At 43.6% G+C, this 16243-nt stretch overlaps 1 protein-coding gene across 1 annotated transcript in view; it reads left to right on the top strand.

Moving 5' to 3' along the window:
* The window catches only part of kcnh3 (potassium voltage-gated channel, subfamily H (eag-related), member 3), a 110575-nt gene that overhangs the window by 80655 nt on the left and 13677 nt on the right, over positions 1–16243 (top strand). The window contains exons 5-10 of the mRNA XM_070838252.1: positions 1563–1821; positions 5142–5299; positions 5890–6091; positions 11609–11977; positions 13301–13500; positions 14512–14761. Coding sequence (XP_070694353.1) covers positions 1563–1821; positions 5142–5299; positions 5890–6091; positions 11609–11977; positions 13301–13500; positions 14512–14761 — 1438 coding nt within the window. The remainder of the gene's footprint in view (positions 1–1562; positions 1822–5141; positions 5300–5889; positions 6092–11608; positions 11978–13300; positions 13501–14511; positions 14762–16243) is intronic.

The raw sequence follows: 16243 nt of genomic DNA, 5'->3' as shown, positions 1-16243 counted from the left end.
GTTAAGAGATAAGATATGTTGCAAATCCATGAAAGGCATTGTAAGGTAAAAGAAGAACCTTAATGCTGTCTTGGTAATAGCCTTGATATGAAACCGAGCTGTCAGACAAGAATCAAAAATCACTTCAAGGTTTTTGATGGTTCAGCTTTGAGAAAGAATGTCAACACCAAATTCTCAAGCAAATGCCCATATTTGACTGGTCAACTAAGTTCACATGCCTCTAAATTTGGAAGTTTGGAATGGTCGTTTGGGTTCACAGATAGTGTGTCGTCAGCATAGCAGTGCAATTTAACACCATATTTGCATTTGAGGAGAGCATATGGCCAAAGACCTATCCCTGGGGTACACCAAATCGTACTAGAAAAGTCTGAGATTGTTTTATTCTAACTTAGATGTTGAGTTTTATTAGATAGATATGAGTGATACCAAGAAAGGACTGCCTGGATACCAGTACGCTTCTGCAAGCAGCTTAGTAGCTTAGTTTAAGTATGCTGTGGTCCATATTGTCAGAAGCTTCACCAAAGTCAAGAAACAGTAACAATAATGTTACGTGGGAATAAACATTCATTAGTAGGTCACTGACCACTCTGGTAAAGGCAGTGTCATTAGAATGACAAAAAAAGAATCAAAAAGATTGCTGTTGGGTAAGTAAATAGTCATCACAAACTTGGAAATTGGTCTGTAATTGTTCAGACTGCCGCCCAGTAACTTGCCTCCTCCAGTCATTCAAATGAGGGGATGGTGGTCATAATCAGGGGACAATCACTGCAGCAGTGAAGCGCTGCGGTGTTTGTTCACCACTGTGTAGGTCTGCTGCAGTACAACACAGTGGGCAGCACACACCCTGACAGATGGCATGAAGGTCATCAGGAGAGTCCTCACCTCTGTTTGACTGGGGGGGTAAAAGAGCTCTGCTTTTCGCGGATGTCAGCGATAAAACAAACATGCAGACACATGCAGTTTATATCCTGCCCGTATGATGGCGACTTATTGAGAGGTTATGTATTTTTATGGACAATTATTTTTGGTTTTTATCAGATTAAACCCATCTGATCGTTTCATACAATATAACTATCTCTCAGTGAAAATGTATAAGTGCAAGTAGACACCTGATTATCCATTTGAAACTAATGTTCCCAATTCTCTTCTTAAATACCTCCAGTTATGATTTTTACTACTACTATTACTACTTTTTCTACTTTTTCCAACACTGAATCAAAACTGCAATATAACACTTAAAATGAGTGAGATGCAGTTTTTATGGCTGTGCTTCAGCATCAAATGAAAACTCGAAATCTCCTGTGAATCATTTTGTTTAGACTTTATACAGACTGTCAGCCCACATAAAGTACAGCACTAGTGCTGAGCATTGTTGGAGATCTTGGGACTAAATTTCAGATTGCTTCTGGGGGTTTTCAAAATGCCTGTCTGCACAACATCAGTTTGAGGAATCTGTGCGTACGACATGTTATTGTGTGCTGATGTGTGTGTAAAATGTGAAAAGCTGTGACATGAGAACAAGAGAGTGGTGTTAACCTTGGTGTCCTTGTCATTCGATCTAGAACATGTTTGGGGAGAAGCCTCCAATCCCGGAGTACAAGGTAGCGGCCATTCAGAAATCTCGCTTCATCCTGCTCCACTATGGAACCTTCAAAGCCGGCTGGGATTGGCTGATTCTGTTGGCGACCTTCTATGTGGCGGTCACCGTGCCCTATAACGTGTGTTTCACAGTGGTGGGGGGGCGGGACGAAGGGAGCAGCAGTGCCCCACGAAGCCCACCCAGCGTCAGTGACATCCTTGTGGAGATCCTGTTTATTTTAGGTGAGAGACTAATCTGTGTTTGTCAACAGGATTCTCTCTGCAAGGTTCTTTCCTTCAGCATTTCTACCACAACATGGTTCACGTCTAAAGCCAAATGAATAACTGTCATGACAAACATAGCGCACTTGTTTGATAAGCTACTTTCTTTTATCAAACACCAATGATTTGATGATTTATTCATCGTTGTATTAAAAAATCCTGTATTAAGTGGAGCCAGAGCGTCTGGTGGCCGGGCCGAGCCAGGCCGAGCTTGAAGGAATAACGTGGAGCCCTGTGGGCAACAGAGGTCATTACAGGGGTTGGGTGCATGGCAAGCCGGGTGACAGGCCGAGGTGTGGTCTTGGGCATGTGGTCCCGGCATTGCAGACGAGCTCTAGGAACGTGGAATATCACCTTACTGAAAGGGAAGAAGCTGGAGCTGGTGTGGGAGACTGAGCGGTACCAGCTAGATATAGTTGGGCTTTGAGATGTTGTTGATGTGGTTCTGGTGGCTTCCTCAGACCGTGACCTTCAGAATGCGCTGGGGTGGTTTACAGCTGAGTGTGAAACGGTTGGAATGAGAGTCAGCACCTCAAAGTCTGAGGCCGTGGTTCTCTGCTGGAAAATGATGGATTGCCCCCTCTGGTTTGGGAACAAGTTGCTGCCCCAAGTGGGGGAGTTAAAGCATCTTGTTTACAGTGAGGTAAAAATGGGGAACAAGATGGACAGACAGATTGGTGCGGTGTCAGCAGTAATGCGGGCGCTGTACTGGTCCGTCGTGGTGAGGAGGGCTCAGACATCCGGGAGGAGTTCGGAGTAGAGCCGCTGCTCCTTCACATTGAAAGAAGCCAGTTGAGGTGGTCCAAGCATCTGGTCAGGATTCCTCATGGGCGCCTCCCTTTCCGGGCACGTCCCACCGGGAGGAGACCCAGGACTGGCTGGAGGGATTAGATATGTCATCTGGCCTGTGAACGCCTCGGAGTGCCCCAGGAGGAGCTGGAAAGCGTTGTTGGGGTGAAGGACATCTGGAGTGCCCTGCTTGACCTGTTGCCACCGCGACCCGACCCCGGATAAGTGGAAGATAATGGATGGATGGATGGATGCATTAAAGGCAGGGTCTGCAACGTCACAGAAACTTGCATGAGTAGCTAGATTTTGATTTTGCATCCAGCTGAAAAAAGTTAGCTCCTTAATGGACGTCGCTGAGACATTAAATTTTGGCCACACTTTCTCTGCCATTCTTGTGTGAGTAGCTCAGTAGCTTTAGCCTCGTAGAAGACTCAAGTCATGTGCAATGGGTGCACAGTTTTCAGGTCCGAATGAAATGACTGGATGATTTATTACAATCCTGTGACGGCCACACCAGATTTTTTTCTGTTTTTTTTTTTTTTTTAATTATTTCATTGATTGATTGCTGTCAGGCTGTTATGAGAATTTCAAACAATATTACAAAATGTGCTTCTAAAATAAGTTGCAGACCTGCCTGATGAGATGTCAATAAAACAGTGAGAGGCTCATCAGTCATCCTAAATGTTTTGTGGGAAGTTTTTAATGATGGACACAATCAGTGAAAGGATATGAGCCATTCACAACAGACCATTACATCTCATTGCTAACTAATTTTCCAGAAAGCAACGAGCCTCTTTGTCTCCAGTCTTTTCCATCGGACGCTAGCAAACTTGTGTGAGTGCTTTTCAATGTACAGTTTGCCTTAATGGAAAAGAGTGAACATGAGCCCCCCATCAATAAACTCCTGCAATGAAATAATGTGAGGCAGCCACAGTTAAAAGGCTGACTCCTGTCAGCCGATATCCCATTTGTTAGAGCTAATAGGCCAGCCTGTTTATCAGTCCCATCACTCAGTGAACATGAAATGTAGCATCAGGCTTCTGATTATTCGTTTGTTTCCATTATCAAGCTGCTTTTCATGAAGTAACTACATACTAAAGTCCTAAGACCACAAACATGGAGCTGTGAGGTAACTGCAGAGTCATGCTGAGCCTTTACAACTTATATCTTATATGAAGTTTTAATGTCCCTGTCCACTCTGCTCTTTTCCTGACTTCCTGAGCTTGACTGACAGACTCATCTATGGTGATGTTTGACACATGAGGGCTGTTTTCACATCCATCAGCTGGTTTGGAAATAAATTGTGATCAAATAAGCAAATAACTGTGTGTGACATGGAAACTGAAACCTCCAGGGAACATTTGGTCGTCCAGTGAAGCAGAAGCTAAACCTTTTAAGAGAAAAATATTATGTTCAATCAATTTGGATTTTAGATTTAATTTTTAGAATCAATTCTATGCTTTGAAAATGACCACTAATGTAGGACAAAGTAATTCTCCAAGTCTCCCAGAGGTCAGATACAGTCTACCAGGCCTGACTTCCTTTTGCTCTGACCACAAGTGGATGGAAAATGTTTCATGTTGTCTGTGTTTCACAAATTCAAGAGCCATTTCCAGTTGTAGTCGGACATACTATAAGTGACACTCACATTCTTTCTGTGTTTAGAGAAACACAATTTTAAGTCAATCTGCTAAAACATGCTGAACCTCTAGAAAGATCCTTTAAGTAAATACACGTAAAAGTTAAGGGCAGACACTACAGGTGAACAGTTTAAATCACAGTATCCTCATGAAACTTGCCCAGTTGACTACTTACATCAAGATACTTTTTTTTCTGAAATGTTTGTTTCTGAAATCATTATCTAATTAAGTATGTTGTATATGATGCTAATTTGCATCCATTTCCTGAACAGAAATCTGAACATTTGCCAAAGCCAGGTTCAAAAGGCTTGTTTCATTCAGGGGACATATTAGAGCCAGTGGTTTTTTTACAGGGGGAATGTTGGATATATTTTTTTAATCACTCCATAAATTAGAAAATACTGTCAACAGTCATAAAAGCAACTTTCACCATGTCTTTAGGAATCAAATGTTTTTTTAAATCAGGTTCTGAATGATGTATGAACAACTCAGAAGAATTAAATTTGTAAGCTTTGCTGAATGTAAGCACGACTAAAGTGGAGATTTCATTGGTATTTTGAGAAAACAGCTTTTAAATGTATTTATTTGACATGAGTCAAATAAACAGTGTGGTAAAATTAAAACTTAAATGTGTATTATTATTTAAAAATTAACCTTTGCATGAAAGAAACAGTGTTTTTCCCGCAGCGTCCTATCTACCAACAAGGACAGTTTATGGTTGTTATTGTCAGGAGGTGACATCTCTCTCTCTGTCATCATCAAAGTGATTTACATGTGTACTGTGTGTGTTATTCATCATCATGTAACAGTAACATGTGACACGTGCACTATCCTTGTTGTCGTCCTCTGCAGACATATTGTTGAACTTTCGAACTACTTTTGTGAGCACGTCGGGTCAGGTAGTGTACGACGCCCGCTCCATCTGCGTTCACTACGTCACCACCTGGCTCTTCGTCGACCTCATCGCTGCCCTGCCCTTTGACCTGCTGTATGCTTTCAACGTCAGCGTGGTGAGTCTCCTCGTGTCTGTGGATGTGTGTGTGTGTTAACAGAAACAAAGACAGCAAACACAGCACAGTGTGTGGAAACACTCTCTCTCTCCTGCATTCATTATCACTAACACGCTGATGGCAACCAGCCAAGTTTGGAGAAGGGGGAGAACTCGTGCTTAATGTCAGAGGCTCCCTTGTGAATTTATTAGATCAACATTTCATCCAAACTGATGCTCATCAGACAAACAAATGGCACATAGCCAATCTGGTGTTAGTGCACAGTCTAGTGCACTAACACCAGATGGTGGTGGTGGTGTAAATTACTACATTTGCATGCAAACTGAGGCATTTTTTAATTCTAAACTGGATTTGAAAAGTATTTGATTTTGATGTTAAGAATAAATTAAAGATCCATCTTTTGAATAAAACTGTCAACTACACTCGCAAATTACTAAGAGCACATAATGAAAGAAAAGGTTGTTGTTTTTACAAAAGCTGTAATTCACGTGCTCAAGAACGGACTAGTTCCTTTATGTGTAAGTAATCCTGCAGGTTGAGACTGTGTGTGTGTGTGTGTGAGCTGATGCAGTGTGTGTCTGTCTGTGCAGTACTTTGGGGTCCACCTGCTGAAGACCGTTCGGCTGCTTCGTTTACTGCGGCTGCTGCAGAAGCTGGAGCGGTACTCCCAGTACAGCGCCGTGGTTCTCACTCTGCTTATGTCCATGTTCGCCCTGCTGGCCCACTGGATGGCCTGCGTCTGGTACTTCATAGGTCGCAGGGAGATCGAGAGTCCTGGCTCCTGGGATATCGGTTAGTGCACACTTTATTCACCCACACACAGTGTCGTTTACTCAAGTATAGTTTGAAGTGCTTTTTCTTTATGAGGGTTCTTCCATTTTATGCTACTTTTGACTTTTACTCCACTTCATTTATTTGTTACTTCACATGAAACCTTTTTGGACAAGACATGTCGTCATAATAGTCTGATAGTTTGATCTTAATAGTATGATACACTGTTGAAGATGAAAATGTCCAACACAAGTTATATAAATTACTTTGCTCCTGCTCAACCAGCTGCATCATTAAAGTGTCACTTCCATGTGAATGTATTAACAATAATAATAATAATCCATTTCCAATCATTTAAAGCTGTGAGAGGGATCACATATTGAGTCACTTTTACTTTAAATTCTTCAAGTACAGTTTGAATCCAAGACTTTTACTTGTCACCATGTGTTTTTAAATTAAAATTAAAATTTTAATCAGAGAAGAAAAGAAATAGTTCCGCTTTCTTGCAGGGAGTTAAATGATTGAAAACCACTCTCATGTCTGTCTGTCAAACGTCAGCTTAGCTTAGCTTAGCTTCACACAAAGGTGTTGGAGGATTTCTTGGCCATGAGCAGTCACTTCCTGAAGTCTGGTTGTTAATATAATAACTTCTATTTATGGTAAAAAATCTGGTTGGCACATTTTATTACTTTCCGACAGAGCAAGGCTAACTGCTTCCCCCTGTTTCCACTCTGTTTGTTAAGCTAAGCTAACCAGTTGCTGGCTGTGATGCACAGATATATGAGTGATGCCAATCCTCTCATCTGACTCTCCACAACAGAGAAATGAAGCGTATTTCCCCAAATGTCAGACTGGACCTTTATTTAAAGGACGGCAGTCTTCCACACAGACCACAATTAGTGAAGCCACTTTGATAACGTTGACTTTTTGCCACGTTGTCAAGGCCACGAGGTATTTACAGTAAGCTGTGCTTTCCTCAGATCCAGATATACTTTCAGAAGCAGCTTTATCGTCCATTATTCCTGGGTGGAAGGCTTTAGATGTACAGTTTTATATTTCGCTCACGTTCTTAATTGTCACAGACTTTGCATGTTCTGTAAATATCCTTCCACACGCCAACATTCTTCATTTGGGTAAATTGAGCAAATCTACGGCATCACAGTTGGAAAAGATTGGATATTATATCACTCTTCACAATTATACTATAAGTTTAATGTTCCGTCCTATTTGTGGTTCAGTATGACAAGATGGGTTCAGCTTTAACCATTTGTACATTAACCTCTCGTCCTGTTTGAAAGGCTGATCTAAGAAGACACACATCTACCCTCGGCAGAGTGATGTCAGTAATTTTGTGTCCTCAACATGGAGACAGTTATGCAGAGGGATGCCCCCCAGGCGTCGCAATTTTCAGCACGACCGATGCTTTTAATAAAACGCATCGTCGTTGATATTAAACAAGCATATCTCAGGGGGAATCTCAAATCTTGCTGGCGACATGAAACCCTGGCAAACAGTGTGATAAACCTGTAAACATGCACAAGCAGACAGGCTTGGGAGTGTGAACAGTGATCCAGGGCGAAGATCAGAGTCAGACACAAGCATGTTGTTGAGTCCAGTGATAATGACTCTGTGAGCCATGGACAGATAACAGGTCTCTACATTTTCTGTTTTCAGTGTGCTCTATACATCACTGTCTCATTCTCCCTCCTGCCTCCACCCCCCCTCATTGATTTGTACCAGACCATGTCATTATCCTTTCAGCAAACCACATAATGGCAGACAGTAACACCGCAGTCAGCTCATGTCAGCGGCCCCTCATTTTACCTTTCTGTGACACCAACTGTGATTCACACTACGCTGCTGATATCGGCATGTACATGGCTTTAACTACTCCGTCTGTCAGTCAATTGGCTGGTACTTGGGAGAGGAGCTATCAATAATTCAGGGGCAGTGGAGCCACATCCATTCACTCCCTAGAGCCTCACGTGGAACTGTAGTCACCACACACACAAGCCACAGTGTGTCTGTCTCTATGTATGGTTGTATGTCCGTCGGTCCGACTACTGGCCATCCAAACGACTTCATCCTCGGTGGATGTATTGTTGAGGACCCACGAAGGGCAGTGGTGAGTGTGAGCTCGTGAGATCTACAGGGTGTATTTATCAGTAGTACGTTACTACTGCCAGAAGTACACACTGTGATGTGTATTGAAAGGGGAGCCCTACTAACTGACTCAAACATTTAACAATGACTACGTATAAAAGGTCAGAACGTTTATTTGGATGAGCAGTTCAAGAGGAGGTTGCTAGCAGCAGTCCTGGAGGCCCGGCATGTTTTGAACGGACACGTCACAGTGGACAGACAGAGAGGTACCATGGACGTTTCATGTGTAGTACTGACACAACATAAACAGTATTATAGTGCAACAGAACAGCTCACTGTTGTGTTTTTAATATTCAGTGTGTTTCTACTTGGGCTCTATTCCACAGAGGGACAAGTGCATCCATCCAAGCAGGCAACACTTCTGGTGGATCACTTGTTGGTTTGGGTCTTTTCATTGGGTTTGTTTACAATAAGAAAAAATGTAGATATCACCAGCGTCATACTTTAAGGCACAGTGGCCTCAACAGTCAGCTGGCTGGGTGGGTGGGTGCCACGTGGTCAGGAGAAGGCCACTCAGCTTGTGGATTTGTTGTATCAGGACATGTTTGACAGAGGTAAACAGCAGTGACAGTCACAGTGAGCGGTATCAGCCGTGGAGCAGAGTTAGCATTGTAATCATAACGTGTATTTTTCCCCGTCAAGGCTGTCAGCAGACAAGCTTACAGGAGGGTATTTAAACCTTCTAGACAGACGTGCTCATCTGAATGCAATTTAACTCTTCACGTGCTCAGGCTGAAGTGTAACCTGTATTTTCCATGATGTCTTTTGTGGACTGAATGTCATTCATCTACATTTGTGTCAAAAAGGGTTGTGACAGTAAAAACCTGGTCTTAACCAGAAAGTGGTGATGTAGAGACCACATGCAGGGGTAGCTGCAAGCTGGTTGGTAATGACAACTGTCGCACTGTGTGCTACCTTGCTAAATTACCACAGCAGTTCACTTGGTCACTAACCAGACAGTTAAAAAAAGTTTATTCAAGAGATGTGACTGCTGTGTCACGACTGACTGTAAAGCATGCCTTTTTTGTGGAGTAGTTCATGTTCTGGCAGAGAAGGTATAGACAGTTAATATAATGCAGCTTCCTCCATGTTGGAATCTCTGCATTTCCTCAAAGGTCAACGATGACACAGCAACAACAACATGAGTTGGTTAATGGTCAAAGTTCACTAAACAGTTGCTAACATGATGTTGTTACAGCTTAAAAAGAGAGAGTTAACACTTTGTTTGTCCAATTCACTGACCAAGATCCAAGATGCCAAGATAATGTGTTTCCCTTTAAGGTCTCTGGCACCACAGACATGTAATCAAATCATCCTCCTGTGAAATCTCAGTTCTAACGGATCCCTCTGGTTGACCTTTGCACTTCCTCACCAAAGACTGATGCACCTGGCATGTAGCAATTTCAGCTGTGCATTTTAACAGTTTTTTGTATTGCTTTGCCTTCATGGGGATGACTAAAGGAAATTGAACTGAACTGAATTGTGCATGAGCAAACCTACTGAACACAGCAGCTGCATCACAATAATCTGATTTCAGGCCAAAACGTCACTGTCGTGTGGTGGTTAGCACTGCTGCCTCACAGCAACAAGGTTCCAGGTTTGAATTTGACTTCTCAGGTTCTACTCCGGCTTCCTCCCACAGTCCAAAGTCATGCAGGTTAATTGGTGACAGCAGGTAAATTGTCCGTAGGTGTGAGCGTGAATGGTAGTCTGTCCCTGTGTGTCGGCCCTGTGATTGACTGGTGACCAGTCCAGGGTGACCCCGCCTCTCACCCAAAGTCAGATGGGACCCCCCCCCCCGCAACCCTTAAGGATAAGTGGTATAGATAATGGATGAATGTTACTGTTGTAAATACTGGTGTTCAGGACAATGGACAGTTCCCAAGTGAATCCAGCCAGCTGTGCTGCAGACAGGAGGAGGAATCAGCACCTTGGACAGAGAGGCTACACTGGACCGTCTCCACCAAAAACTAGAAAGGCTCATCATTTGTGTCTCATGTATGGATAAAATCCAGATGACACTTTGATTTACACTCAGCCACATAATATAGATACGCCTCTGTTGGCCAGCCCCACAAATCTGATTGCAATCTGTCGCTGGTTACAAACAATCAGGGTTTTCCCTCCTCAAGTCCACTAAGACGTGGTAGTGCACCTGAAGCTGCTTTGTACCACTAATCATATCTTATAATAATGTAATTTATTAGAAGTATTGAGTAGCATAAAATAAAAGTACAAGTACCTAAAAGGTGCACTGGGTCAGTTCCTGATTACTTCTTTACATCACACCACGCTCTCACTAATTCAGTGTCAGAAAGTGAAACCTCGTCTGAGTGTCTTCAGAGATGCAGACACATTCCCTTGTGCACTGACAGGACAAAAAAATGCTTCATGTTTTTATACTTTGATCCACAGGCGTGCATCCATGTACCGTCTCAGTCAGATCTGCATTTCCTCAGGATGGTGGCGGTTAAGTCGTACTAATGACTCAGTAATTAGGAAACTACTCAGGTGTTAAATCCTCTAATGTTGTTGGTTTAGCTGCTTGGCGGGGACTCTGCTCACAGCTCGACTGTCACTTCTGCTTATTTATACTGACAGGCTGTCTGAGAGCTCACACACACACACACACACACACACGCACGGAGACAAGGTCGAAGCTGTTCGCCTGAAGTGTGTGATGCTGCAGATCAATGAATGGATGCATCCATGTTGTATTATTCATATCCCTTCTCTTACTCTTTCTGATTCTGGGTTTGGAAAAACAGCTACTCACCAACACTGTTTTCCAATAATTCATCCTTCCTCCCTATTTTCTCCCCTTTCTTCCTCTTTCCTCCTTTCTGGTCTTCCTCACTTTCTTACCCCAGAGTTGTAGACGCCTACAGGGGTAGATAAAGTATTCAGATCCTTAACTTAAAGCAGCAGCACCATAATGTGAAGTCTTGGTAATTAAAAAAGTTAAAAAGTACAAAAGTCTTACCAGCAAAATGGACAACAAAAATATTTTATGCACACAAGTTATAATCTTGTACAACATGACACCACTTTAGAGCTTCATCATTCTTATAGGTGACACAATGTAAATCTGAGCAGAGCTTCGTCAAATCATCCACAGAACCAAAAAGCCCTGTGAGGTCATACAAACATCTATAGGTTGATTCTGTGCTTTGTGTGTAAAATCAAACAAACTAGTATTTATAGCTGTTGAATAAATGAAGTGGAGCAGAGGTGGTCTTTCACCAAAAGCTGGACAGCACAGGGAATGTCCAGCTCTAACTGTGGAAGTAATGGACTAATAATGTCTGAAACAGATCTGACTCGTTGCACCTGTTGGTAGTTAAATGGAAAATTAAATTCCTCTCTGTCTCTCAGGTTGGCTCCATGAGCTGGCCAAGCGTCTGGGTACCCCTTACTTCCTGTCCTCCCTGACGACGGAGGCCCCCCCCACAGTCAGCAGCCTCCCAGCCAACAGCAGTCAGTGGGACGTGTCGGGGCCAGAGGGTCAGGGCTCCTGGAACTCCAGCCAGTTTTACGGAAACATGTCGGGAGGCGAGGCCGTGTCGGGGACGAGCACTGGGGGCGGGGGTTTTGGGGTGCTGGGTGGAGGCCCGTCAATGCGAAGCAGCTACGTGACCTCTCTGTACTTTGCTCTGAGCAGCCTCACCAGTGTGGGATTTGGAAACGTGTCGGCCAACACGGACTCAGAGAAGATCTTCTCCATCTGCACCATGCTCATAGGAGGTGAGACACAGGTGTGTGTGTGTGCGTGTGTGTGTGTGTGTGTGTGTGTGTGTGAGTGTGTTTAAAATATCTAACATTTGAGTGTGTGGGGGGGGTGCCTGTGCCTCTGTGGTGCCTGACTTCATTTCTTCATTATATTACATGTGCTATGTGTTGGATGCATTAGATTCAGTACTGCCTGTCAGGGCTATGAATTCTGCTGATGCACATCCGTAATGAAGAGAACTGATCAGTTCAGAAAGAAAGCAATAAAAGAAGAAATGAGAAAGAGAGGAATGAAAAGGTTATTTGGTGAGATAAATACTGTGATTTATGGTCCATTTAAAGTCATCAAAGAAACTTTGGGAACAATGTCCACTGATTTCCTAGAACAGCTGGGCACTGAGTGTGAGGCTGAATGCTGGTGGCAGAGCACAGAAGTCAGGCACATTGTTACTAACAAGGAAAACACAGAATAAAGCTTTCCTTTCATGTCCTTTAATTAAATTTGGGTTTTGTTGAGGGTGTTTTTTTGGGTTGCAGTGATTTTTAATAAGCATGCACCCACAGTGATGTGAGTATGGTAATTTATCAAAGCAGAGTAAGCCGGGCAAAACGAGGAAGCGAGAAACAGGGTAAAGAGACGAGACTATAGCTTCATTAATCTGTCTGAACTCTGTCGTCATGCTGAGTTCAGGGTTCTTTGGCGGTGAGCTGCCCTGTGCGCCCTTCAGCTGTAACTAAGAGATTTTCCCCAAGACTTTTCCAAAATGTGAGGTGAAGGAGCAGTCATCCTAAAATAAAGTTATTAGTCTGGGTGTCAGTGGACTGTGTAAGTGCCCTGTGGTTCAACAGCTTTTCTACTTGGGCAACAATTGAACCTGCTATGCAGAAGACTCACTAGTAGCAGTAGGAGAGCACATGATAAGACAGTTCCAGTCCTTCCAGCACTCAGTGCTAACAGCAGAGCGACTGCTCATGCTGAGATTACAGCTGTTTGGGGTTTTACAATAATCATTTAGTTGTTCTTATTGGTATTTTGCTCACCAGAAATAAGAGATGTATTCAACTTTGGGATTATTATTATTTCAGTAGTGTGTTCCTGTCATTGTGTGAAAGCAGTAATCTGCTGGAGGCAGTGCTTTGCAGTGGTTTTAGAACAGCTAAGTCCTTTTAAGCCCCGAGCTTTTCAACTTCTTGCGGCTTATGAAGACGTCCTTTAACTCCTCCCGCTGTGCTGAAGCATTATGGGATTTTCCTGTGGACCGTTCTAGATAAAAGCCAATCAAATGTGGCCAAAAGTCTGTATCATAGTGAAGATACACACCCTTCCTCTGCCTCCAGCACTGATGCACGCAGTGGTGTTCGGTAACGTGACGGCCATCATCCAGAGGATGTACTCACGCCGCTCGCTCTACCACACCCGCACCAAGGACCTGAAGGACTTCATCAGGGTCCATCGGCTGCCCAAGGCCTTGGAGCAGCGCATGCTCGAGTGTTTCCAGACTACCTGGTCTGTCAACAACGGAATAGACGTCAGTGAGGTGAGGAGAGAGAGGACTTCATGTCACTTCAACACACACCTAACACAGAGTGTACGTCTGTGTCAGTGCTGTCCTCTTTACTCTGATTTCACAGACACACTCTTCCACTTTACACCACAACTATACATTAACGTTAAAGGCTCATTTCACTCAAATACCCTCTCATCACTGGTGTTTTCTTGCCCTGCAAATAGTTTTAATTTCAGTGGTTGAGGTTTTTAGATGTCTGCCTCTGACATCTTTCATCTCCACAATACAGTGGAGGGGAAAGCACACGAGGAGGCAACTGAAAAGTTCAAGTTTCCTAATTTCTCCACAGATCTTACTGTTTTCAGTTTTCAGTATTTTCTGCGTTCGGTAGAATCTTGTCAATAAAAACATTGAGGATTGTGGATTGTCCTGAATAACGGGGACACTGATGCCACCAGTGGGAAAATATGTTTAGGCTTTTTGTCTGTTTCATGTCGAATGAACTAACCCTTCAAAGAAACGTTTTCTGTTCGCTGCCCCTTTAGGATTTCCTACTGGAATGACTTTATAAAGGGTGTGAACTAAAGACACAAGGCTCAGCTGCAGGATTCTTCATATTTGAGATTTAACTGATCTGTTTACTAGATGAACACCTTTTCCTTCCTGTACTATACATATACGTATATCATCTTGTCAGTGTTCTTTATCATCCCAAATAAATCCCATTCACAGACCCTTTTCAGCAGCACAGGTGGAACTAGTTCCTGTGAATTTTGGCTTGTTTCACCAGTGAATGCAGTATAATGTAATTAGTTACACTAATGTTTGAGAGGTCAAAATCTAAAAGCTTTATTTACTTTCATTCTGCTCCATATTTTCCCTTCAGACACATTTTTGGGGATCACAGCTCTGAGATCATTCAAGATGGCAGAGTTTTGTAAGAGACTGTGGACGCCTGCTGTTTAGTTGAAGTGGATCTTTTAGGGAGGATCATCTGTTAAGTGTGACCCCCCCCCACCCCCCCCCCCCATTGTATTACAGCTGCTGAAGGACTTCCCAGATGAGCTGAGGGCTGACATTGCCATGCATCTGAACAAGGAGCTGCTCCAGCTGCCCCTGTTTGAGTCAGCCAGCAGGGGCTGCCTGCGCTCCCTCTCTCTCATCATCAAGACCTCCTTCTGCGCTCCGGGCGAGTTCCTCATCCGGCAGGGAGACGCTCTGCAGGCCATATACTTTGTCTGCTCGGGGTCCATGGAGGTCCTGAAAGACAACACTGTGTTGGCCATACTGGGTGAGTCATGTACACGCTGTGGATCGTGGCGAACACAGACATGTTTACCGTGATGCTGTTCAGTGAGCTTTGTGCTGTCGTGCTGCGTTTTGTCGTGTCTGTTATCTGTCTGTCAGATCTGCCTAAAGTTTTTGGCCACATTTCTGCCTGTTTGCTGAACTGATTCAAAATGTTCGACAAACCGGTTTCACTGACTCTTTCCCCCCGTCACTGATGATGTCTGAGTCCTCGCTCCTCTGAAGCAGCCGGCCGGGGGGCCGGGGGTCAACAACAGCTGCTTCAGTGTGACATCACAGAGCTGAAGGCTCACGTCATCTGATCAGGACACTTTGTTGTGGCTCAGAAACTGACATCCACAAAAGTTTGGTCTGGTTTTGAACCATTTCCTGATATGTTTCCCCAAATTACCACAACAGTATTTTCAAATTAAGAAAGAGGCGGTGTCAAACAGTGATGATGAAAAGCTGACGTGACTTTCACAGCTTTTACAAAGTGTGAAATTGGATTTTTTTTTTGAATGTCAAATTGTAACACTACATGCCACAAGGGTGGTCTATTATCTGAAGTAAATTAGGTGTAAACTGGTGATACACCACACAGCACCCCCTGATTTCACTTGTCAAACTGAGGCTTAATGAGAGGATGTGGGATGATTATGATCTGCAGGACACTGTGTCACATTATTAATGAAGGTGAGAATCATTCATCTGAGGAACACTCGGTAAGAAACAGGCTAACGTGTGTCTGTGTTCTTTGTGATCAGGATTTTATTGAATTTGTCATACAGATCTTGAAGGCTTTGGATTCAACCACAGGCCCAACTATCGTTAAAACATGGACTGGAGAACAGTCACAGAGACTGGCTTTACATCAGACCAAATCAGACCAAACTTACAGAGAACATTCTACATGCTAATCTAGGTTTCACTCCACCTAACAGTATATCTGCCATCGTGTGTGGTATTTCTAGTTCCTGCTCTAACCGACTCCAAGGTGTAGCAGCTTCTTCATCACACCAAGCTGTTAATGACTTCATCTGAAATGACCAGTTAGATCATTTAAGATCAGGTACCAGGTACCTCCAGAGGGCTTTGAGTGTTGGTGTGTTCACAGCCGACTGCAAAGCCTTCTGCCATTCCAGATGAATTTAGAGATCAGAGAATGTGATTGGTAACGGTATTTAACTGCTGCGGGCATGGGGATCATAGAAAATAGAAGATTTAGTCAAGTCACCAACTATGTTTATTTTCATTTCTGAGCTTCTGCCTTGCAGGCAGCACGGTGGTGCAGTGATGTCCTCACAGCGAGAATGTTCCTGGTCTGAACCTGCTGGTTCTGCAGTTTGAACGTGGGGTTTGTCTGTGAGGGTTTTCTCTTGATACTCCGGCGTCCTCCCACTGTGTGTGTGTGTGTGTGTGTGTGTATGTGTGTGTGTGTGTGTGTGTGTGTGTGTGTGTGTGTGTGTGTGTGTGTGTGTGTGTC

Source organism: Pempheris klunzingeri, chromosome 10 (genome assembly GCF_042242105.1).
Source record: "Pempheris klunzingeri isolate RE-2024b chromosome 10, fPemKlu1.hap1, whole genome shotgun sequence".
NCBI classification, from domain to species: Eukaryota; Metazoa; Chordata; class Actinopteri; order Acropomatiformes; family Pempheridae; genus Pempheris; species Pempheris klunzingeri.
The sequence above is the reverse complement of the archived record's forward strand: the minus strand, read 5'-3'. Positions and strand labels throughout refer to the sequence as shown.